At 37.9% G+C, this 26,865-nt stretch overlaps 1 protein-coding gene across 1 annotated transcript; it reads right to left on the bottom strand.

Moving 5' to 3' along the window:
- Positions 1–2,088: 2,088 nt before the first annotated feature.
- LOC101855913 (LARGE xylosyl- and glucuronyltransferase 1) lies at positions 2,089–26,647 on the bottom strand. Its single transcript, XM_005089354.3, has 19 exons — positions 25,511–26,647; positions 24,640–24,751; positions 23,211–23,325; positions 22,082–22,253; positions 21,629–21,663; positions 20,886–20,981; positions 19,542–19,625; positions 18,877–18,954; positions 17,922–18,053; positions 17,545–17,670; positions 17,201–17,362; positions 15,939–16,097; positions 13,990–14,145; positions 12,411–12,566; positions 11,108–11,214; positions 10,351–10,423; positions 9,209–9,333; positions 7,654–7,752; positions 2,089–5,874 (listed from the first exon to the last, which is right to left on the bottom strand). The coding sequence occupies exons 1-19, from the start codon at positions 25,671–25,673 to the stop codon at positions 5,787–5,789; spliced, it is 2,238 nt and encodes a 745-aa protein (XP_005089411.2). The 5' UTR covers positions 25,674–26,647; the 3' UTR covers positions 2,089–5,786.
- Positions 26,648–26,865: the final 218 nt, after the last annotated feature.

Genomic DNA, 26,865 nt, shown 5'->3' with positions numbered 1-26,865 from the left:
GAAATTTTGTTACCTATGCACATGTTTTGTTATGTGCATGCTAGACTGTATTTTGAAATTCACTCTTTTATTTTGGACAGTAGAGAAAATGTGTCTACACCGTGAGTACTTTATGATAAGTGGGACACATTATACATGAATATCACATTCATCATAAAACCATGAGGAATAACAAAACCCTGTCCAAAAAAGTAAATGATAAACTAGATGAATGCTTCCAGTCAACATCAATAAATTTTGTCAGAAACAGACCAAATCGCATTTGCAGCATCATCTATATATATATGAAATTTTGCGGAAGAAATACTGTGTTCCCCTCTGCAGATGCATTGGTTATTGTCAGACATTCATGGACGAACTATTATTATTATAATTATTACTACATATAGACAAGTGACATAGCCCCTGTACTAAAGATCGTTAACATATAGACGGTTGGCACAGAATGAGTTAAATCTGCAGGCATGCTAAGAAAGTCTAGGAAATCTAGGAAACACACACACACACACACACACACACACACACACACACACACACACACAGGATGGCAATACTGCTGCACACAAAGCAAACAAAGGCATATTATTACAGCATCATGGACTTAATTCCACATTCACCTGACACGCATCATCAATGTCGTAAAAAAGATGAGTGACTTTAGTTGACCATGTTGGGGTTTCTCATCTTTTTACAGACGGAGATGAAATAAAGTAAGATATTGCACTGAAATACAAGCCGTAGGCCACGTGTAAACTGTAAACTAGAGACTGGATAGTTGATCGACACCCTCTCGCTTCCATGGATTCACTGAGTAAATAAATCGTCCACTCAAGTTAAAACTCCATTATACGTCACTTTTCAAAATTATATATGGAGTCTTACACTGAGCAGTCCAAACAGAGATAAACAAATAGAGTAAAAACAATTTAACCCTTCCAGCCCCAGCCATTTTTGTGCACTCCCTAACCCCAGCCCCTGCCAATACAGCGGTATTTCAGAAAAAGAGGCATGCATCCTAAAAAGTGATGCAGTATCTTTGTAATGAGGTTTAGATAATAACATGTAACAATGTGTAAAGGTAAATGAACAAATATTGTGAAAACTAAAGTTTAATTAGGTTTGCTAATTTGGAAAAATGCGCATATTCGGTAGGCCATACCCCCCGAAACTGAGAACATACGCTCTTGGGACGGTGGGAGGTAGGCCTACAAGCGCTGCTGAAAATATACGCGCATGGGACTGGAAGGGTTAAACTGTAATTGTAGGTGTTATAAATGCACACTGACATTGTATGGATCATTTAGGGTGGGGTGTTGCTTCAACCCTGCCTGCCATGGTCAACAAGGGTTGAGAGTGACACAACGTCCAAGCAGACAGTGGTGGCACTTGATTTTTAAAAACCTCCCCACACAGGAACTGAACTCATGTCTTTTGCATGTAACGGCAAAGCATGTAACTGCTACACCATGGACACTTGGACACTAGCTAGTTAAAACAGTTGTACCAAAGTAGGCCTATAGCGCTGAAGCGATCAGTATCTCTATTCATGTATTGTATAGGATTGACTTTAATGACCTTTCCAACATAGGTAGATAATGTCATCAGGGTTATTCCACAATTGTCCAAATCAGTTTTCCAGGATTTCCAGAAAAAGCCATCTATTGAACAGATTTTAAATAGCAATTTACAACAGAGTTTCCATTTGCTCCATTATTTCTTCTTGTTTTGAATTTAAGGCCACACATGGGTTTTTGGGTTCCAGTTTGGGTCCAAAAACATTGTTCTTTGGGTTTTGAAAAACTTCCCTAGAAAATTATGTGCCACATCGAATGGAAGTACTATCAAAGCTTTATTTCAAACAGATAGCTCCATGAACTTGGTTACATTGTGAGCCAATACAATGCTTTAAAGCAATTTTGAGATGTTTTTGCTTCTTTTCTCAAAATGTTCATTTCTTGGCTTTAAAAGCTAAAAACTTAAAAACCATTCAAGATAAAGATATGAAATTTGGACGGTAAGTGCACCATGCAATTAAAAAGAAAATGATGCTAGCTTTTTCTAATTTTGAAATAAATATTATTTTAATGATTTTTTTCCTTTGCTATTTTGACTATTTTTGTCATTCGCTAATATGCAAATGTTCTAAAAGTAATAAAATTATTAATATTTAGAATTTCAAGAAAAGCTAGCGTAACTTTCTTAAGATTTGTGTGCAGATTACAAATATGTAATTAGCTCATAGATAGCATGGATGGTTCTTGAGTTTTTAGCTTTTGAAAATGGTCCTTCACATAGCCTGGTTTCACTCTAATTTGCCATTTCTGTGATAACGTAACTGATAATGATTCCCAAAACTGAATATTTTAAATCCTTGAACAGAATACTTTGAGAAAATGAGAAAAAAACAAGTTGAAATAACTGTAGATTTTGGTGCCAAGAATTAGAGTGTGGCCTTAAAAAATCACAAATACCATAGCCATGGTTTGAATCTGGGCAACCTAATTTTTCTTTATTTTCTCCAAACTTTAAAAACATGACTTAGGTACTTCTGGAACAACGCTGATAAAAGCAGAGACCCCTCCCATGTTATGGGCTAGTAAATAGGATCTAGGTTTTGTTTTTCGTTTTCCAAAAATACAAAAATACAAAGTGAAGCGGCAAAACAATGTGTTTCAGGGTCTTTTGAATCAAGTGGAAAGGCTCCAGACTTTAACTTTAAGATCGTTGCAACTTCAATTCAAGGTTCCTTCGTGCACAACGCTGCATTCATAGAAAATCATTTCTACTTTATTTTTTTCAGGTCCTCAAGCTGCAGATGGGTAATTGGCAATTGGCAGAGTTAGAATATGAGAGTTATAGTAACATGCGTCTAAAGGAAGCAATGCTGTAAATATCTGGGGTACAGGAATCATAATTTGGAATGAACAGGCCCTCCAAGGCAGTTATTACGAAAAGGGAAGAACTTTCAGAAGGATACAAGACTAGCAATAAGTAATTAAACTTTAACAAGAAACAAGAAAAAGAATCTTCAAGTTGGGCTTTCAACACACAAACATTTGTAAATATTGCAGCAGTGGTAGAAATAAAAGTCATTGTACACATCTGACTTAACACAAACATAGAAGTGAGTATACTTTTCAAGAAAATATTGAAATAAAAGCTAGAAATCTAAAAAATAACAATGTATATCACGAGTCACAACTCTGGTTTTGAACAGGCTTTGCTTTGAAATGTTCCCCATGCTGCTCCTGAAATTTAAAAGTGACACTTTATAGTTAACAGTAGACTAAAACAGAAATGAAAATCTCAACCAAACAGAACCCTTTTTGGTCCGGAGAACAGCTGCAGAAAGTTTTAGGTCACTTTCAGTTGTTATGGCAGAAAAGTGGTTCTAAGTCTTGTGGTTGCCTACATGTCACCGGCTTCAGCAATACAATGGCTGATAAAAACAGAAACTTAAAAAAACCAACAACCTCAAAAAACCTTCGAACATGGACAATAAACGAAACTGTATAGCATAAACAATGTATACACATTCCAACCAAACACTTATTCTCTGTAAGTTTTTTTAAAAGAAAAAGCTGTAAAGAAAAAAAAAAAAAGAAAAAAAAGAAAAAAAATTTGGTCCCAAAAATTAACCACAGAGAGGATGTGAAGTTTTTCAATTCATCGCCGTTTCAAGTTAGACAAATTACAAGCAAACTTCCAAACATTTCTTGCAGTACAGGAAAGTATAGGCCTATATATACACAAACATATATTATTTTAGACTCCGAGACGTGGCCATCATTCGTAGCAGGTTTATTTCCGGCTTGCTCTCCGTAGCGTGTCCTTTTCTTATTTTGCACATCCTTCTATGTGTGTTCACTTTTGGTGCATTTTAATTAATTGGTTCACTATTCATAATGAAAACAATAATCCCTTCCCCCATTCCACCCCCTCCCCCCCAACTACCTCAACTCTGTCTACCTTCCTTCTCCTCAGCAAAATGATTCATGAAAGAGCATTGATTTGCCAACTGTTTTGTGTTTAATGTATTATTATTATTTAACATTTTGCAGTCACACAGCCAGCAGTACAAAATACCCGATCTGTCACCCAGCCAGGAGAGTGTTTGCAACGGACATCTCGGGCCTGGCGCAGATTTCATCAGGATGTTAACATATATATATTGTTACAGCAGAAATGTGGCTTTTAGTCTCGTGCATATATTCATTCCATCGGATCTTTTTCCCCTTATTCTAGCTTTTTTTATCTTTGAAAACAGCATATACCCTCCTCATCTCTCAGTGCCTTCCATAGAAAGACACAACAATATCATGCTATCAGACAAAAAGAAAAGGAAGGATTTTGGCTTTGTGATAAGTCAGGTTAGAAAAAGTAAATAAATCTAAATCAATTCTTTTCACAGTATGTCAAATATACAAAACACTCTGTACCTCAATTATTCAATCCCATGTACATCCGAAAATCAAGATCACATCTTGCAAAAGAATTGCATCAAAAGAAAAGCTATCAAACTTCCAGGAAGTACCGAAGTTCCAAATTTCAGTTTTCATGATGATGTTCATTCAGATCTCGGTTCCCATATTCCCCATTAGAAAAATTAGCAATACATACACACACACACACAGTTGGAAGACATTGAATGGGTGCAACAGAAACAGGTAACACTTCCACTCTCTCAAACATGCTGCTATTAGAAATGACTCTGGGTGTCTGGCACAAGAACTGGAAAAGGGAAAAAAAATCCACCGAGAGGAGTTGTTTTATTCTGTGCTCGCCTACAATAACAAGTCACTGTTTCATGAGCTGCCAGCTGGGAGACAAACTGTCATATCCCAATTTTGACTCACATTTAGATTATTTGTTCAAAAAGGAAAAAAGAAAACCAATGAGTGTACAAAGTCCAAATGCATGCCACAGTTTGGCAGTCATGGACAATTTTGATTCCCAATTTTAAATGTTAACATACATAGTTGCATTACACAAAAGTTCATTTGATATTTTTCTGAAATGATCCGTACATTTAGCCCCAGGCTTATGATGTAGTGAGTCTTTCAGACAGTAGAGTACACCACTGGTTTATCAATGCCCTTTTCATTGACGCAATATTATTTAAGAGGACAGATGTCAGACCTTAATGAGTAGAGGGCCTTGAAAACTCCCCCAAACAACCATAGTCAAAGGAAGACCCGCTGGGGATCTGAACCAAAGTCAATTTGGATAGTTCTTTATAATCATACAAAGTTCCAAGCAGTTCACAAAATACAGCAATTATATTTCTCATTCCCTGTTTCCAAACCATCATTTATCAGAGGGTGAAAACATAGACATTTCAGCAAAAATTTAGTGAAGAACTTATGAGGGAAGCATAGAAAAAAAGTGACACGTTGACATCAAGTCCAAAGAGGAACATGCAACCTGTCCATTTAAGAGACATGTTTTGAACATCTGAGACATTCAGAGTTGCAGAAACATATGGAAGCCATGCACTCGTGATATTTGAATGGCTGATGTGTGAAATCTACACACTCATGGTCACAAAGAAGTGAAAATTTGAAATGCATTATAAAATGTACATCTGTTTATAAATAATCCCACTTCATCACAAACACATACACACACACACACACACACACACACACACACACACATATATGCATACACACTCGTACACCCACACTTTACAAATATATTAACACGTCATCACCCATCTACAAACATACATACACAAATAGCACAAACACTCTTATCAAAACACCAGGTTCAATTAAGGCATTTGCTCACTCAACAGACAAATACTTCAAGGCTTTAATTCCGTATTTCTTGGACAAATCTCTCTGGAACTCTCCTTTCAGTATCTTCAGACACCTGAATAGAAACAAATGAATAATGCAATTAGCTACAGTTGACACGCAAAGACAGCATTACAACATAATAATGTATGTCTGGGGTTACAAACACTGCTATACCAAATAGTATTAAAAATACAATATTTCAACTTTAAATAAACCCAACACTAAATAGTGATGATTAGAAAAGGTATCCTCTTAAGAAATTTAACACTAAATTGAAAATATGAGGTGATTAAGCTTGCTCAAATGAATTTTTACCTCATTATCTTTCGAAAAAATCCCCCAAGCTCAATAAGATACACCTGCTGAAAGAGTAGTACTCAACTTATCACGGACAATACCGAAGGCTCATAGAAGGAAAAACACTCAAGTACTGTATTAGTTTAGAATGCTGAATCCATGGCAGGATTTTAAAAAATAGAAAAAACCCCCAACCTTCACAGCCCAAGAAACACGCTTTAAATGTTCACAGTTTCATCAACCATTCAGCTTCCGCATAGAGTGACTTTCTTCGGTATTTACTTCCGTGCAGTGGCTCCATTTGTTATTTAATTATGTTAAGAGTGTCTGGTCGAGTTGGCGACTAGAGTTGCCAGCGGTAAAGAGCGCATACAACGGCCTGGCAACCAAAGTTGTCGATGGTAGTAAAAGTGTAAACAACAACTCAAAGTGGCGTGCCAGCATCATCAGCATCAATCCACTATCCCCCAAATCAATTCCTGGGGGTTTCAAGATAAAGCCATAATTCAAATAAAGATGTCAAGGGCATCTTAACAATATAGTTTTATTCTGTTTCATTACCTCCTTCCTAGTTTTTGACGGATAAATATTTATAAGGATGGCCTATGTCACAGTTCTGATTTGAGCATTCTCTTTTCCTTTGATTTTCTCAAAACTTTACAAAATGAGCTGGGTGCTTGTGGAATGACCCTACCATACTAAACCTAAACCTCCTGATGTTTGCTAGACCTACACTACAGAAATGACCACTTGCAGTTAGGGTGTTTTTTTTTAGTAAGGAGACTCATATTGAATTGATGCACTTGTGCAAGATCAACTGACTGACTTAATTTAGTTTAAGTAAAAGTTTAACAGCACTTGTAACACAAAAAGGTCATTATAAATTTTGAAGGTTAGAGCAGTTACCAGAAAGTAATATACAAAGTAAAGAAGGAGGAGAGATAAGGACAATAGATCGATAGGAAAGAAGCAGCAAGAGCACCCACCAACCACCCACAGACTGACTGAAAAACAAAGAGAGGGAAAGAAAAGAAGTCATCCACACAGTAGCCACTTTTGCCAGATTTCCTTGAATTAGAGCCAGTATGCCACAGAGGACTCAGTTGCCTTACATTTTATCACAACATTCTTTTCCTTTCAGACAAAATAAACTGAACCGGTGTTTAATCTAAGTTCTAAAACACTTGTTATTAAAGATATTTTTGTAGGTTTTATTTAGAGTTTTATTGCACTTACAACACAAAAAGGTCACATAAGTGCCAGACATTAGAGGTGAAACTCGTTAATAACATGCAAAGAAAAGAACGAGGTGGGCTAAAGATGACAGCGCCGGCAGTATTGCATACAGACGTAAGTCATTTTTGGCGGCTTTGAGATACTTCTGTATGCAATACTGCCCGCGATAAATGTTTGATAGAAAAGACAGAACAAACCCCATCACAGCACCCGCCAACCACCCACTATTGGGATGTAAACCTCTTTCATTCTATACAAATGAACTAAATAGTTCAAAATAGTCACTAAACATTCTTCTTATGATGAAAGAGATACTTACTTTCTATACAACGAACTGGACCTGAACTTGGCAATGTCGAAGCTGGGAGCATGTGGCATGTGGATGATGAATGCATTGGGCAGAATGACAAACTCATAGCTGAAATAAAGATAGAAAAAAACACGATGTGACCTGTGATCTCACAAAAAAGTTAAGAATAAATGAAGGAAAAAATTAATAACATCACACTCTTTGTGGTCCCAGGCACAAGATTAGACTTCTTTTATTCCAACTCTGAGGTAGTGAGGTTTAAAAAAAAACCCTCAATGACCTCCACGTCTCTCCCAGTACTGTTCAGGTTACTTGAATGGTGCATGAGAAACTGAAAATAATAATAATAATAATAAATAGCATTTGTATATCGCATACCCCTGCTCACCAGCAAGCTCTATGCACTTTACACACTATATTATTACCCCAGCAGGCCATAGAACACTCCGAAACATTCTCAGCTTCCCGAGAAGCATACAGTGCATGCAGCTGATTAAACGATCAAAGACAAAAAAAAATTGACAGGATCTTTCGCTGTCTATAGCTGGGTACCCATTCCCACTTGGGTGAAGTGAGGAAAATTCTTGTAGAGTGCCTTTCCCAAGGACACAACGTCGGACCCCTAACTGGATTTGAACCCACAATTTTACGTTTGCGGGTCCGAGAGCCTGATCACTTTTGACAAAAAAACCCCAACCTTTTCTTAGACCATTCTCAAGCTGCTTAACACAGACCAGCCAACCACTCATGACCAAGCTTATGAGTTTTCTTCAAAATCATCCCACCAAAAATAGGAAGTTTGGAAAGAAAATTTGAGCCCCCAGATCCCTGTACATTATGGTTACATAACAAACCAACAGGGGCAAACAATTGTGTATTGCAAATACTTGTCAGTGAATAAATAAAAATGAGTAGGCCCTCTTGTCAGGTTAATATTGCAATTAAAAATGTTTATTTCCACATCATTTACGATAAAACGCATATGAGCAGATGGAAATAGAATTCAAGCAAAAAATAGGAATTTATACAAATCAAATCAGGGTCCTTCGGCGGACAAAACAATGTCTAGACAGCTCCGCTCTGCAAACAGTAAAAACTCCTCAGCAACTATCAGGTTAGTATTGAGCTAACAGAAACACATCACCAGAACAACTGTGACTTAGTTTTGGGAAAGAGCAAAGAGGACATAGATTTAATTTTTAAAAAACAGGACAAGTAGAGGGGAACCTACTAACGGCACCCTCTGACCTCCTGCTCATAAGTCAGAGGATCAGAGGTCCTATCAATCACAAGCTATAAATACTGGTGTCTGAGGTAAAAAGGTTAGGTTCTCCACTAGGGCATGGACAAAACTTGAGTTGGATTCATGCAGAGGGAAGAATATATTATCTAGTATCTCTGTCTTTCTACGGGACACTGTTTCCCATTCAGCCCTAGAGGCCCCTTATAGATGTGGTCAAAGCAGCTTGCCTCCTGAATATTTAAATTGTATTAAATTGGACGGATTATTTACAATTAATTTCAATCAGTTTATGAACAATGAAATATACAAATGATAAATTACCCTTGTGCATCAAGCTCCATGATGTGCGACACTTTATTCCAGCCAAAGCCGAGAAACCGTTGATCGTAGGTCGGAATGTCTTGTCTCACCACCACATATGGCTCAAAATCTTGCTCCCAAGCCACCTTGGTTGAAGAAAAAAAATTAATTAACAATGGAAGAAAACATATCGTGAAGCTTCTTCCCTTTTTAACACTTATGGCTTCTAAAATCTGAAAATCAACTGCTCGGTGTAATACTCTGTCATACGTCACTTTTCAAAATGGCATAAGGTGGAGTCTTACATTAAGAAATTGAAATGTTGTCCCCATAGTGGAATTGACAACTTATAATATTATATCATTGCAAGCCAAAGGCTGCAAAAGCTTAACTCAGCTTGTCAGAAAAGCATTAACATCCCAGTCCTCCAAAGGACATTCAGTAAGAATGTTGTTCAAGTACTCAAATAAAACAATTTACTTATTTCTGCCTTTGACAATTGCCAAGAATCAATTTGCAACCGGACATTCAGATGTCCTTAAAGCAATGGAATAGAACCTTTAGCATCACAATTGCAAGAATGACACCATTACTACTAGACCATCCGAATGTTTTGTGCATGGACCACAACCCTGAAACTGAATGGGCCACGGGGAAAACATACTGAAAACACACTTCAGTCTGCACTATCTTTACCCTTTCAGACACTGAACACACACCTAAGTATGCACTATCTTTACCCTTACACAAAGAAACATCATCTACTTGATCTACTTTTAACCCCCCCCCCCACCTTTATCTAATTACCTAATCATTTCAGAAAGATAGTTGCATCATCTTATGCTGGAGAGCAATGTTTCTACTTCTATAGTTTTAACCCTATCCGTACCTTGTGCTTTCCTATCGTATCCATACGACGTGGGGAACTCTGTGCCACCACTTTCTAAAGAGGAAATTTACTCGTTAATCCGATCCGTACGCTTTGCATAGCAGTCTGTCAAAATGATTTTTTGAGAAATACTGAATGTTTCAAAGAGATCTTCGTACTAGATGTATTCTAAAATGTGAAGAATACAACCGTGGGGGTACAAAATGACCCCAGGGCATACGAATAGGGTTAATAGACACTCAGCAACAAAGAGACGCACTCCACCCAGACTCACAGTGTAGGGTGTTGTGGCTGTTCTCCACTTGGCGAAATTAGTGGGGGCGTGACCCTTGGGCCACACGTGATACCTGAAACATAAACAATAAAAATTGTCAGTCATCATACGTACATCCATAGAAATCATGAGAAACAACATTTCCTCCCTTTCCACCCCTCCACTAAGAACTGATGGTAAACATAAAGGTTCTTCATTTGAAAATGTCATGACCCGCCCCCCCCCTCCTCCCCCCAAAAAAATTACCCTAGAAAAAGTAAAAAAGTGCCTCTTTGACACATTCGGGACGCAAGTTTTGGACCACCTTTCCACAGAGAGACGCGCGATTTTGGGTCAACTTTGATTGAAAGTCTGCCATTTTTTCTCCCTTTGATATTTAAAGTCCGTTTTCACTCTCACGGTCAAAGGTGAATAAATACAAAATAAAAATGGCTTAGAAATGTAAAACAAAAGTTTGTTCTCAAGACTACCTTCATTTGTGCTGCCACAACGGCCAAGAAACGGTATCGGACTTATATGTCCGAAGAGTCTCCACGAAGCTCAAGGCTATCGAACGTCTGCGTCCAATGCGTTCCAAATGAGTTAAATCCAGTGAGAAAGCCAAGGGAAGTAATCATTAACATATAGAAGCTACAACCAAGAGAAGTGAATAACAAACCCTGCCTCAGTTTTAAAGTTTTAAGCAAGCACTAATTAACCACCCAAAACATCTTTTCTTTAGGTACAGACAGTTACACATTGAGAATGTGGAGTGTACCTGAAAGTGAAGAGGGTCCCCATATCCAGCATGGACAACAGCTCTGTCTTGGACTTAGGGAACTGGAGGCGATAGCGCTGGGTCTCAAATGCTGGTACCACCAATGCCTGCAGAAAGAGAAGAAGAGGGAGAAAGAATTTTAAAAGGACAAAATGAGGGAGAAAGATATGCAAAGGTTGAGAAAAAGAGGGAAAGAGAGTTGAAGTTAGACACAAAAAAAGAGAGAGAGAGAGAGAGAAAAAGATATTTTTGTGAGTGTGTGTGTTTTATGGTGCTCGCAACTGCATTTAGGTTATATGAGTGTGCCTGACACACTAAACATTTTCAGTGGGTAGGAAATTTTGAATTTAGCCCGAGTGGCAGCCGAATCCTATTCTTATAAATTTTCAACCACCAATGGATCTTTAACGTGCGCAACTGGCACACGGAATCAGTGAGATTTTTCGCCCCTAATCAGAGAAGGCAAGGTGTTAGATCTAGTCTACCATAAGATCAGGGGCGTGGCTGAAAGACAGCAGTAAGAAGGAGCCAAAAGTAGCAGTAGAAAGGCTGCAGATGTCAATGTCCATAGTTACTTTGTTATAGATTAGGTAAACAAAACAGTGACCAGTCACCTCACATACGATTTATGCAAGAGTTGTGGGCGGTTGATAAAAGGTTATGACGGATCACGCCTTCCTCACCAGCAGTTGAAAATTTATTGCTAGACCTACTCATTCGTCAACTTGGGTAAACATTCATAGGAGAGACTAACCATAACGACAGGTGAATGAATTATGACGGCCCGTCCACAGCGTGAGAAGCAGATTCAAAGTTTACGACAAAGTGTCGGGCAATGAGTAACCACACAAGTAAATTTGACAGTGGGTTGATCAAAGAAGGTGGCGGACAGGTGACCGTTTACACAGTTAAATTATAGAGAAAAAATGCAAGGGGGGAAATGGAAAGAGGTCGTTTGTACATGTGGCCTTATTATACAGGTGGCTGCCATGGCAGGTTCGACTGTATAAGTTTATCGTAGGCATTATAGCGCATGATGTTGTAAGTGAACGCTTTATTACTTTTGTGTTGTTTTTTTCCTTACTGTATTCCTGATGAAGACCAAAGAGAGCTAAAACTTTATGATACTATAAAAAAACAGCAAAAAAACATGTCTCCATATACATTTAGTGTTTTTCTTTGCATGATACAACAATGAAGATAATGATGACGACAATGATGATCATTATCATCACATGCAAGAGATCACTTACAGGGGCTCCTGAATCCCTATATAATCCCTGCATAGTAACTTTTCACTCACCTTCTTTTGAGTCCTCATGTCCATCATGGGTATGGCTTTCTTCAAGTATTCGTACAGGCCGTACATAGGCAGGAAGTCAATGTCTGACAGAAACATGTACGGAGTGCGGACCTGAGACATGGCGACATTCCGGAGATAGTTCACAGGGTAAAATTGCTGAGGAAGAGACCAACAAGAAAAACTTTTTGAAATGCTCAAAAATGTTACTCTTTCCTTGCCTGACCATTACCAGCGTCTGTGGTATAGTAGTTGGTTTGCTTTGTTGTCGCAGGCAGGAGACCCGAGTCTGATTCTTAGGTGGGGAGATAAGCCTTATCGAGCATCTCCATCTAGGTTGGTCCTCAAAGGCTGGGTTGAAATCCCGTCTCCTAAATGATCTAAATTGTGTCGACGGGGGCGTAAAAACACCTACATTAAAAAAAAATATGCCTGAATAATTTCATAACAGAGATAAAGCCAATTCGGTGGCCATTTTTCCTTTCTGACTGGAATCAGAAAACCCCATAATTTCTTCAACATTTTTCTAGAGAAACATGTGTCATACTAAAATTTGGGGAAATGAGTTTACTATCTGACGGATCAAAGAAAATTATGATTAAATAAGCAACAAAAAAAAGAGTGATTCCGTAAATCTGATGACTCAGGAGCAAAGAGGTCAGGAATATGTACAGCAGTGGGATGCAGCTCACGGCCATAAACCATTGGTTGTTTGAGCTGCAACATGCCACTTGTGGTAAGGAATGAGTAAATGGAGCATTTGTATAAAATAAGTGAATATGTTGGAAGTAACAATAAAGATGTGTATCTTTAAACAGCTGCAGTAGCATATTCAGCAACATTCAGAAAGATAACAAGTGAAAGTTCATATCATATCATAAGGCATAAGAAACCAGCACGAAAATGTCATTTAAAAGTTGGAAAATGCCCTAGCGGAGACCACCCTTCCTAAATCGTGCTAAGATATAATCTGAAATCGGGCTTTTGTTGGTGGTCCTTTATAGTGCAAGTCTTTGCAGCTGAGAATAAAGATTATAAATATAAGATTTAATATAAAACATGGGAAAAAATGAAAAGCAATAAAAAAAAAAAAAAATAAATGTCAACATCACATGTCAAAAGAACGCCAAACCAAACCCAAAACACTTGGAACCTGATTTTTTTTTTCCAAAATTTTGGAGGAAAAGTAAACGCTTAATTACAAAAACATTGCAAGCATTCAGGTACTTGCATACAACTGAAAGCAGTGAGATAAAAAAAGTGGTAGCCAAATAGGGTCCAAACCCCTCTCCGCGTTGACAACTTCTTTACTCAAACTAAACTGCACTAACCTCTTTCTTGAACACAAGGTGATAACAAAAGATTTTTCGTAACCCTTTCTTGTAACAAAATGTGACAACTAAACATTCTCACCCTTTCCCTGTAAGAATTTTGACAAGTAAATATCCTTACCCCTTCCCTGTACAACGTTTGATAACTAAACATTCTCATCCCTTCCCTGTAAAAACCATCGTTTCTTAAGATTCTCCTTACTCTTTCCCTAATAAAAAAAATAAATATAGTAACTAAAGATTTTCCTTACCCCTTCTCTGTAAACAATGTGGTAGCCGATGTTCTTGCGTGACATGATGGTCTCTGAGCCCATGGCGTAGCGCAAGAACTGCTGGGCCTCTGCGTCAGACATGTACAGTGCCACAGCGATAGGGCCCTCCCAGTGTTTGCAGATCATCTCCAGCATCTGTGAGTGGACATAGATGCCAGTGAGTAGTGATTATGATAGTGAATTTTCCACAACTCCATCAACAAAATGTACAATTAGATATAAGGGCTTTTAGAGGTTTAACACCTCTAATCTTCCGGCTCTCATATGACTTTATGCAGTTGCCAGCGCCTTAAAACCTCTACTAAAACTAAAAACAACCTGGGCCAAGTGGGTTAAAGCATCCTTGCAGAAAGATGTAAATCCTTACATTCAATTTGATGGATAATCTTAAGGAGTACAAATAACTAGACTAGCGTCATACCCCCCCCCACCCCAACAAAAATATGTTGGTTTTTTTAGTGCTAGAGGATACTGCAAGTTGGTACAATAATGACCACATTTTTCCATGAACAGATTAGAAAAACATTGCTGCTAAAAAATAGTAGAAAGAGCAGGTTTTGGTAGAGCCTTAACCAGTTCCCTCCCCCATCTTTCTCCCTCAAGAATCAGAATGAGCAAACTGCAGCACACCCCCTCCCTCTCCCCTGTACTCAGAAAGTACAAACTATTATTATCAAAATTGCTGGAGGCTGGGTGATTTGACAAAATCACAGAGAGGTTGTACAGTCAAAACTGTCTAAAACCGCCATTTATTGTTGAGGAGAAAAGTGTCCATATTAGATAGGTCTTACACAGTGTCATTATAATGTAAAAAATACCCCAGGAAGCAAATCGTAAGTGGCCATTGGTATAGGCAATTGTCTTAAGTGGGAGGCCATTATAGCGGGCTTTACTGCTTTCAAATCTTCAACACAAAAATCTATGTTTCAGCACCATGTGCGTCAATTGAAAAAGGAGCTTTGCTAAAAAAACAGCAGATGAAAATTTCCTGGTGACGTTACAGAGAATACATTTTTGTAGTTGTGATTTTGTCCGTTAGATGTAAAAGGAGTAGACAGACAGACAGACAGACAGACACTCACACGCACACACACACACACACACATCAAGATTCTAGGAACTTTCAGAAAATTTTCTGGAATGGCAAAGATGAGTAACTCATTGATGACATACATGCATGCTTGTCATTCAACAATACTTGAAAATACCCTGCTTTAGAAAAGAAAAGGAGCATAGTTTCCTTATTCCTACAGATTTTTCCATTGTTTTTCTCATCTGAAAGTTTAAAAAGTAGGGTACATAATGTATACCATAAAGTACGCAAATTCATGTTTCAGATTAGTGTATGATAATTCGAAATGTGGCGTAACCTTGCCCTAGGTTTTTTATACAAGTACAGTCACCAAAACGTCAGTGTGGAGAGGCGGACCAAACTGAAACACATCCTTCAGTACTTTTAGACACACAGGGCCCTGAAACAGGAACCGCGGCCAACCCCATTGACACTACAAGAAAAGCTGTACAGATCTGACAGAAGAAATGAGCAGGACGGCCCAATATATGACTGATGCCAGACTTCAAGTGTGATGCTATCGAGAAGAAGATTTCCTGAGGTCTCCTGCTGATCAAACATATTGCTATCTCAAAATCACAAAGTTTTATCTTATATTTTTGCTTGTTTCGAGGTCAGAAACCAAATGCTTTATCTGCTCTATCAAAATCGTAAGAATATTCGGAGTTGCTATCAAGTCAATCATAGAATTGCATTAAAAAAAGCTTCATATAATGTGAAACTAAAAAAATTTAACATCAAATTTCTCAAAACTAGGTACTGAGCAGATAGGAACAATGTAATTCTGAGGTAGCAATATGTGTCCATTCTGTCCATAAAATGTTGAACACCCCTGCAAACACTAATCATTCATTACCTGAAGTCTGTCCATGGAGAGCTGTAGGACCAGTGTGACATCATCGGGTCCCCCTGACCCGGTGTCCGCATAGTCCAGGTAGTACAGGTGTGTGCGGTGGACCAGCTCTCGTTCTGACCGGAAATCATAGCAGTCATCGTCCTCTGTGTGGTCACTCAGCTGAGGAAGGTAGCGCTTTTTGTAAGTGACCACAGAAAAAAAAAATGAAACAAAAAAAACAACAACCAAAACAAAAAACAACAACCCAGAAACAAACCCACGGCCTGAAATGTTGCACTTGTTTGACAAGATGGAGTGAACATTGTATTTAGTTTCAGTAAGAGTTTTATGGCAATTGCAGCACAATTAGGTTATATAAACATTGTCTTTACATTGAACAAAAGACGTCAACATGAAATAATAAAGATTAGAATTATCACTACCCAATTTTTGCCGGATGTCGTAAGTGACATGAAAGAAAAAAATACAGAAAAAAACCAAGTGTCAGAAATACTGTATTTGTTCACTAACATAATAGTCCATGTTGTAGAACATTTGCTTTGCGTTTTTTTGGTAAAGAGAAGCATTTTCACACAAAAACAGTCACCTAATGCAGAGAAAGAGTAAGACAGGCAGACAGACAGACAGACAGAAACAACAAAATAAAGTAAATCCCCCCCCCCCCCCCCCCAACACACATAATATGTGTCAATATATGGTGGATTCAGGCGCTCGTTAATTTTTTTTGCATATGGAGTTATTGGTATCATATTAAGGTCTGTCCATTTGCCTTGCTTTCAATTATAAAATTATCCATTTATCTTGGATACAAGTCAAGATATTGGCGATTGAAGCTTTTAGTGAGGGGGTCGCCTGGATTCATAGGTAAAATTAGCGAGAAAATGGCTGCCAAAGTTTTATTATTTCCTGAGCTTGATAGTCTGTGGAAACCTAAATTTACATCTCTTATGCCTTAAATCAACGTTTTTCAGTAAAATCCATACGAAATGTGTTCTTTAAGGTGTTGAGCCAAAAAACGAGTTGATAAATATTCCCAAACCTGTCAAAAAATATCAGTTTCTTCACTTTCATTATTTTGATGAGCTCCTGATTTCACCACGCTGCCTCATACATATACATATTATACATGCACAGACATAATGTCATACACATATACACACATTCTTATTTTAGCACAGAAATATATTCACACCAGTGCACACACATACACACACACACACACACACACACACACACACAAACACACACACTCAAATACAAACCACAACATCCTGCGTCTGGTTGGAGGTTCCGTTGGAACAGCCAAACAGCTCTCTGCGCAGCAGGTTGCCATCGTACTCCAGGAAGGTGAGGTACATGTTGCGGAAGAACTCCACGTGCTTGTTCTTCACTTTCAGCTTCATGGGAGAATTCCAGTGGATGATCTGAAAAACCCCCACAAAACCCGACACTCATCATGATGCATACATCTCATGCCCAACTTCTTCGTGTAAGTAGGTATTGTTCTAATTATTGTAATCAAAATGTCTCCACATGAATCCATAAAAGTGGTACTTTATTTCATTTCATTTTTATTTTTGAGGGTACGGACGCAAACAACACTCACCTTGAGATCTGAGGCCTCACTGTAGCACTGCTCACTCTGCGTGTTCATGCTGAGCTGCACGTTCCACTGACATGGCAGTTTGTACACCAGATAGTCGTGCTGCTTGATGACAGTGTTGAAGATGTCCTGACACAGCCGAGAGAGAGAGAGAGAGAGGGAGAGAGAATAAAAACACAGTTAGAATCCCTCTCTGAGTGAATAAGAGTAGTGGGTCGGTGGCGGGTACTCCGCTGTGGTTCGCTCCTTCTTTCTTATCAAACATCTATCGTCTTTATCTCCTTATCACTCCTCCTTTTTTTTGGTGTTTGTGACTCTCTTGTAAAACATATGACTAAAATGAAAAAATGCCAAGCTTTGACTTCCAACCTGTTTCTCACCTGATCAGCGAGAGACACAGCCAGCATACTCATTAGCTCCTTCTCGGCTATAAGTCGCCACATCTGCATCCAACCTATCTCCCTGAGCATCTTCAGGTCCAGCAAAATGACCCCTGTGTTGAACCCTCGACCCTGGGGAAACAGAGTTTATGGTAAAAGTAGGATTTGGCATATAATGGATGCTTTGGAGGGGGCTTCAGAATGCTCAAATGCTTCAGGGAAGATTGAGGCATGGGGGTACTGGAGAAGGAAGGGGAGGGGGGGGGGAGGTGATATTTTTTTTCTCCTCGAAGAGAGTAATCAGTTTTCATCATTTTCTGGGAAGCTATTAATGCTGTTTAAATAAGTGTATGTTTATATTAATGGCAAAATATAAAACAAACAACACACAAATGAACAGAAGAAGAGAAAGAAGACATTGGTAAAATCAGACAGAAAAATATGAAAGAGCAAATAAAAGACACTTTCAAAAAGCGATGGTCACATTACAATAAGACAGAGAGGCAGAGGTTGAAATAGATATAGAAGACAGCAGGCAAAAAGACAGAGCGATTTACTCTTGATGCCACAAGCAATCCAGGCAACCAAAAAACCCCCCACAGTTACACTAGAGAGACAAAAACTTTGCAACTCACTAATATTATTTGCATGCTTAATCTTGCGTTTCAAAGCACCTAGAAGAACAGTCAACAAGAATGAAAGTTAAGCAGACTCTATGCTTCTTCATTATTACAACATTTTCAAAGACATCGATAATTTCCACGAGTTGAAGAATTGCTGTCTATTGAGCCAAACATTTCCATTGTATATGGGGGGGGGGGGGGGTTCTATCAAGGACAAATATTTCAAAATCCGACAATAAACAGGTGAGTATTTGCAGATCTACAATCAGCTGTGATGATGCACAGATGCACAAACAAACATAGAGTAAAATGTGTCCATGCAAAGCACTCACCAGGGCAGGCCAAGGTCGATGATTTTTCCACAACTTGCCCAGGTACCAGTCACTCTGGTTCTCCACTAGGCCTATAGCCTGGAGGAAAAAAAGTATTCAGTATCAAAGGATTTAATACACTTGCAGCTATCTAGAATTATCTGATTTTCCACAAAGCTTATAGCCTGAGGGGGAGAAATGTTCAGTATCCATGACATTCATATACTCCAGGAGCAGGAAACAACAATAATCAGTTTTCCTAAAATCAACTAAATACAGCATTCTCTAAGAAAATGAAATTTTTTGTCATTGAAGAAAATGTGAAAGATCAAACTTTTCTATATGTATGTTTAAAAGTGTTTCTTTTCATACAAACATAACTTGTATCATAGGAGATACCATACACCAGCACTACAATCAGTCTTACGAAGTCATGGTATTATTCCTATTATTATTACATAGATGTTCATTCATAAAAACAATAAGCAGATTTTTCAGGTCTGTATAAAACAGATATTGCAACTCTGTCTTTGTGTAACTTTCTCACTTACCATATGTTACTTTCACGTTCAAGAAAAAATCTTTTAAAGAAGCCTAACTAATGGTGAAATTAATAGTGCTATTGGAAAAGAATTCCACACTGAATCATTATGAATTAGAAATATTTAGAAAGGAGTTTTGTGTACCTGCTTCCCACGCAGCACTCTAAAGATTTTCCATAGCTCAGCAATATCTGTGGCAAAAGTCACATCTGTATCCAGGACAATCACCTGAAAAAAACAACCCATTCAGATATTATAATAATAATAATACTGGATAGTATTTGTATAGCTAATTTCCTGCTCTACAGAAAGCTTTATGCGCTTAACATTCAATATTATTACCCCAGCAGACCTGGTAGCATTCTGAAACAATCTCAACTTCTTGGCAAGCAAACTACTGAGCAAGCTGCCATTTTATAGGCACTAAAACACTAACATACTGATAAGATCTTTCGCTGTCTATGGCCGCATGTGTACTCATTCCCACCTGGGTGAAGTGAGGAAAATTCGTGTAAAGTGCCTTTCCCAAAGACACAATGTCGGCCCTGAAGCTCTAATACTCTAACCCATAACTTCATGATTACATTTTTATGAGTCCCGTAGCCTAACCACTAGACCATAGACGACAGGACTGTCTATTCTCTGCTTTATCATAAACCAAAAGACTAAGAACAGAAACCACACCAAGACCGAAGACATTTGAATGTAGGCATTTTTATGCTCCCATCCACACAATTTTAGATCATTTTGGGGGCAGGCTTCTGACTTTGACTGTCATGGCCAACCCGGGCTGAGGGGGAACAATATCCCAGCAGAAGATTGAGATACCTGATAAAAATTCTCCCCACTCGGAAATCGAACGCAGGTCTCCTGCATGCAGCAGCAAAACTCTTACCATTACACAACAGATGCCAATACCTAAGACATGATCAGAAAAATCTCATTAATACAAAAGAGAAACTTTAAACAGAGATGAGGAGCAAGCAAGCAAGCAAGCATTCAGAGATAAATAATAATACAATAAACAAAAACACATGGGGTAATTAAGGCACACAAATACATATTCTGAAGGTACAAAATGTATCTGCACACATTGAAATGGTATACAACATATAGTTGCCTGGACAACCAGGTGGAAGATGCACAACCTTTAACCGAGATGCAGCCCAGGAACGATCAAAAATGGACTTTTTATCGAATATGAAAAAACATTATTTTCACTCCCTTCATTCCATTTCTGGTCAGAAAATTGTAGCAGAAATGATTGAATCATCTAATATTGTTGTTTTAGATGCTTTGCTCTGAGATACTTTTTGACATACGTGATGTATGAAATCGTTGACAACACATCATCTAATAATACTTTGACGATTCTTTTCTAACGGTGATTCGCCTGATTTTACCATGTCATCAGACACTTGAAGGAAATCAAGAGCCCAGCACAGACAGACAGAGAGAAATAAGAAGCAACAGTCTTAGTACACCTACCTTGTTCATGTGTTCTGGCAAAGTTTTGGGTAGCGTCAATTTCATGAGCCCAAACACGCCTGAGTAATGACGATTTGGGATCCAGCTGATATCGGGCTGTGGAAAATGCAAGAACAGCAATGTTCACAAGGCTTATTTCACATAATGAGATTAGTTTTTGAGAAATGAGAAGTGCAACCACACCATAACAATCATTCAATGCTTGCCAAAGTTTTTTTTCAGCATGAGTAAAGACAGAGCGACAGTTATTTTGTGCTTTGATAAGGGAAAACAGACAGTCTGTAGTAAAACAGCGAAAATCTTTACAGGGTACACTCTGTGATAAAACTCAACGATATAAAAAAATCACTTTCTTGAAAGCACATAATATTGAAGCGACAACAACGTCATCGTATTTTTTTGCTATGAGGAAGTTATTATTGAGACGGAAACTAGTCGTATGTAAACATTTGTACGCAAGTTGAAATTTCCTTTCCTAGAAATGAATAAATAATTAACTATTTATTTATTTATGCTATAGTAGGTAATGCAATACAACAAAATAGTAAGGAAACAAACTCACGTTCATTTAGTAGACGATTTCTTTCCATTAGACTGTCAAGAAAACTCTTTTAATAAGATTCTTTGTATTATTTTGAGGGGCAGAGTTAACTGCAGAAAAATAACTGAATGGATCCCTGGTCAGCCAATGTTAGTTGAAAGTAAAGTTTAACAGGTTGTTAGCTTCTGGCACTGTGTCTTACCTTGACGGACTCAGCTGGATAAAAACTGACCTCAACTGTGAAACAGGAGCAAAACAAAATCTTTAACTAAGTGACTGAAGTGTCTCATGAATAGATCGATAACATTCCTTTTGTTGTCTCCCACACCCACCCCTCACCTCCCTGCCTTTATTTATCACTCTTCCTCCATATATGTGCCACAATTAATACATGATATATACCACTTTCCTAAATTTGAGCTCTTCAGTTGTAATTACACATATAAAAAGCCACAACTTTCTATTTCAGTTTGATCTTAAAGTGTTGCAAGTTATGTAAACAAAAACACATTGCTGCGGCTGCAAGGAAAATGAGTGAAACTCATAAGTTTTTTTTCTTACTCTATACACCCAGATCAAAAGGACAAACATTTTTCGTGCGACAGAAAGGAATGATACAACAATAACTGATTTATAATAAGAAAAGAGCAATTACCCTCTGCCACACTCCATGTTTGGAAGAGCTTTCGAAGAATTGTCTCAGTTAGGGGGTCTGACAGGAAATGAAAGTGGAGTGGGTTGCGTCGGTAAAACAAGATGGACTTGATGAGGGTGACAACATCTCTGGTAGCATTATGTCCAGCACATACAATAGCCACATGGATTACCTGAAACACAGAGATAAATGAGTTGAATATATTTGAAAAAGTGAAAAGCAAGAAGGCAAAAGAAATTCATTTACTACCATGGGAAAACTTACGATATAATGGGATACAAAGTTATGACAAATACATCCCAAAAATGAAACTTCACACATAAAGCATACACCTATTCACAAGTTATACGAGATTACATAATACATAACGAACCATTTAATAAATCAAAAAGCTAACTGACGACTACGATACAGTGCCTTAATCTTTATGGATGGTTACTGTGTCTTGTTCAAGGACATTCTCTGGTGCCCAACAACTTTAAAATTCCTTCACCAACATAGTTTGCCACTAAATCAAAAACTTGAAATCGAATCTGAAAACAAAGTACAAAGATTGGGTCAAAAGTTCCTTTTGAGGCCAAACTTGTGAGATTTAACACTTTGCGGTGACTTGCCGCAATAATGTGACAGTGAAAATGATCCATTCTGATCACCTGACGCAGTTTCTCTCCTGGCAGGGTGATCAGATGGGGTATTTTGAACTGCTGGCTGTGTGACTACAGTGTTAAAATCTAGTTTTTATTTTTATTCTTCTGAACTTAAGTTCAATTTTCAAATGAGGCAGCGAGCTAAAAACCTGGCCACAGACACTGCAATGGATAGATGAATTTACATTCTAGCTTGAAACAAAGGAGAAATGGAAAACATATTAGTAAAATTGTGACAACATGCATTCCAAATGAAATGAAGACAAGCAAGTTTACTTATACAATAGAAATTGACCAAGACAGCCATCTGTTGTCGAAGAGAAAAACTATTGTCTTAGACTTGAGAGCACCTTGGACAGTGACATAATAATATTTTTAAAAGTAACGGGGAGAGGAAAGTAGTCTACTAAGACAGGTGGTTGTCTTGGACAGGTATCTGTTAGAGCAGGCTAGAGAGTATTTAATCACAATATCATGTGTACCTCGCACTTTGGAACATCTGGCTCAGCATTCACACATTTGAACTTGGCAGACGCACTTGAGTCATTGGTTGCAGCCAGGGTCATCTGAAGTCTCAACAACTGATTCTGGTTTTGACTGATAGATAAAAGAAACAATGAAAGGGATGGATTTTTCATGACCAAACAGTGGCTCTGACCAGTGAGTAAATGTTCAATGAAACATTATATAGATACAATAAGAGTAAAGTATTTCAAGACCCGACACTAGTTTCACTAACATCAAAAAGTAGTATAAAGATCTTCCCTGACTCAGTTCTCAAAGAAGGAACAATTTTTAGCAGCATTTGCTTATCCGAAAAATGGATACAAATTTTATTAGGCTCTTAATTATAATTAAAACGTAAACTTCATGTGAGTTAAACTAAGGACATACACTATTAGTTAATAAGCAAGAAAATGTCTCTGATCCCAGGATAAAACAAAAAAGTCGTCCAGATAGTATCCTAGAAATATACAGTTAGACTAAGCACAGAAATATTGGTAAGTTAACCCTTTGTTTTTGAGCTGCCTCCCACCCTTCTGATTCAATAGGACCTCTGGACCTCAGCTCCAGTACGCTGACTGCTTGATGTACACCACCATTTTCGGAGGCATGCATCTGGGGCACAGGAGGGTAAAGGTTCATGGCGTTAAAACTTTTTCACTTCTCCCATGCAAAAAACGTTTTGCTAGATGTATAAATAGTGTAAAAATAGTAAATAGCATTTTTATAGCACATATCCCTACTCAACAGCAAGCTCTATGTTATTTGCACAATTGGATTACCTCAGCAGACCCTAAAGCACTCTGAAACATTCAAACACTAACAAGCAGATAAGGTCTTTCAATGTCTAGAGGAAGGTACCCATTCCCAGCGGGGTGAAGTGAGGAAAATTTGTGTAAAGTGCCTTTTTATAGAACCATGCTGGACCTGATGGGATTCAAACCCATGACCTGGCGGTTGTGAGTCCAAGAGCCTTACCACTAGGCCATCAATGACACAAGTATAAAACTCTGCAGATATCTGAGAACATAGCTAGTGATGAACCTCTGTTCACAATGGTAGGCTCTCACATACATAGACCACTTGAAGCTGACGGACAGTGACTGCAGTTGTGCGTTGCGCTATTCATCCAATTCAAAACCACTCTGAGCAGACTTTTAATTCCTCACCTCTTTAAAAATGGTATCAATGCGCTGTCTGTGACACTTATTTTAGAGACAAAGAAGTACATTGTTGGTGTGAGTTTCAACTTATAACTAAAATGTATTCATGTATAAGGAGAAAATACTCCATTTATGTCTGTTAATACTTCTAGTACTTAGTTTACTTCATTTCGAATGCTCGGTGTACGTCCTCTTCATATGTCACTTTTTAAATTGGCAGTCTTACACTACACAGTTGATTTACCTTAACTGTTTCTTCAGGGCAATGTTCTGATCCTCAACTTCCTGAACTCTCTCAATCAGTTTCACCTCCACAGGATTAATCACTCGATTTTCATTGTAGGATGAATAAACATCTGAAACATTAAGAAGAGGGAATCATGTCTCTAAATCCAAGAATCATTGAGGAAAAATGTCATTCCAAACTGAACTATGTAACATAAAAGAAAAGAAAAAGAATAAAACAAAAAAAAAAGAAGAGAAAGTTTAAGTTTAACTCCGAATATTTTTCTTTCTTTTCTTCTCCTTCTATAAAGGCAAATAACTGTTACTGCAATTGTCACTAATTTAGAGCCGACATCAAGATTGAACTAGATTACAAGTATGTCAAACCCATGGAAAACCATGGAAAAGGGATACGGTCCTATTTTCCTCAGTTGACCCAACTGCAGAAAGACACTGAACAGACAGAAAAGATGGAATAACAAAGGAGAATTATGTCATGTTGTAAGTTCCCTACTGGGGGTGGTGGGGTCTGAGGCGAATTCAAACAAAAATTAAATTATTCGAAAGTAATGCATAGCTAGTCTTTGATGAAATCAGAAAGCGAAAAATAGAAACAAATACTTTAATTAGCTATCACGTTTATAACAATACTGAGTGAATATAATTGCATATTTATTACCCAGAAATTCATTTGAATTCAAAAGGCCTATAATTTAATGCAACAGGTACAGGACAGAATTGTAGAAAAAATTTCACTTTAAATCTTTTTTATTACAGTTTCAGTGAAATCACTTTTAAACTCATAAAAAAGTAATCATCAACAAAATTTGAAAGAAACATGATAATCTGTGTCAGATGGAAACAAATAAATAATGATCGTTTGCACTCACTGTCCTCATTGAACAACATGTAGATCATGCAGCAGACAGGAAAGGCTCCAACCACCAAAAGAGCAATCAGTAGCTTCTTTCGAGGGCGAAACATCTGAAATAAAAAGTTGTTTCCAGTTGTAGACCTTTCTTTTAGTTCAAGTGTGAGTAACAAAAAGTACATTTGACATGATAACAGTCACATAGTGCAAGGAAAAAGTAAGAGACTTGTGGTTCGAGTGCAGTCTGTTTTTTGCATTCTTTTTTTTGTGTGTTTGTGGACAGTGCTGGAAGAATACAGAATCAGATGACAACTAATGGACAACATCATGGCATGATAATAAAAACTGCAAAAAACAGTAAGGGTACCACATGGAAAAAACACCATGGTTCTTTGGTGTAAGATCGGGAGTGAGACTAGGACGTGTACTATCCCCTTTACTGTACTATAAATATGGACAAAATAAAGCAGAAGCTAAACCAGAAAACAAGGTAATCAACGAGTTTCTAAGCTGGCCATCAGAGCATACAAATCGACACCAAGTAGACTCTTCACTGAACAAAGTGAACAAAAGCTGCAAAGACCACAACATGAAGATCAGCACACAAAAGTGAAACTAAGGCAATGAAAATCAACAAAACGCATCAGGCTCACTAAATACCACAGTCAACAGCAACAAAATCAAGCAAAAGTAGAAAAATTAAAACACCTGGGAGTGGAATGTTTGTTCACCCATGACAGAAAGTCTGAGAAAGATGGACAAAGAAATAGAAACTAGAATTTTAAAAAGGCCAATGCTGTGACTTAACAACTGGCACCATGCCATACTAACCTTTCACATCCAAAAAAGGAAGCAAAGCGCCAGTCCATTTTAAAATACCAAGCCCACACATGGACAACAAACAAGAGTCACCAAAGTGAATAAACGCCAATGAAATGAGACGCTTCAGAACAAGTTTGAACATCACAAGAGACAAGGTGAAACGAGATTGTCAGAGAACAATTAAGTTGGCTCGACTCCCTGCTGGGGTAAAACGAAGAATAAAAAGGTTTGAACATCTGATGGTAATCAGGCAGTATTGCGTGGAAAATGCAGGTCCAGGAAAACATGAACAGAGAAGGGTTCAGTAAAACTTTAGAAAAGGCAAAAACAAATTAAATGCCAGCGAACAGATGATCACAAAAAAACACTGTAAGAATAACAAGAGGCCTGAAAAAGTAAAAAGTAAGACCCATCTTTTTGGGGGAGAAAGTTTTGAATTTTTGCGATTTGAGTGGCTAGTGTCATTTATGCATTCGTGTGTACTAGAAATTGTCCAAGAAGGCCACTTACTGCCAATGAGAACAGTGGTTGTTTTATAGAGAGATGGACGTC

This window comes from Aplysia californica, unplaced genomic scaffold (genome assembly GCF_000002075.1).
Source record: "Aplysia californica isolate F4 #8 unplaced genomic scaffold, AplCal3.0 scaffold00005, whole genome shotgun sequence".
In the NCBI taxonomy this organism is placed as follows: Eukaryota; Metazoa; Mollusca; class Gastropoda; order Aplysiida; family Aplysiidae; genus Aplysia; species Aplysia californica.
The sequence above is the reverse complement of the archived record's forward strand: the minus strand, read 5'-3'. Positions and strand labels throughout refer to the sequence as shown.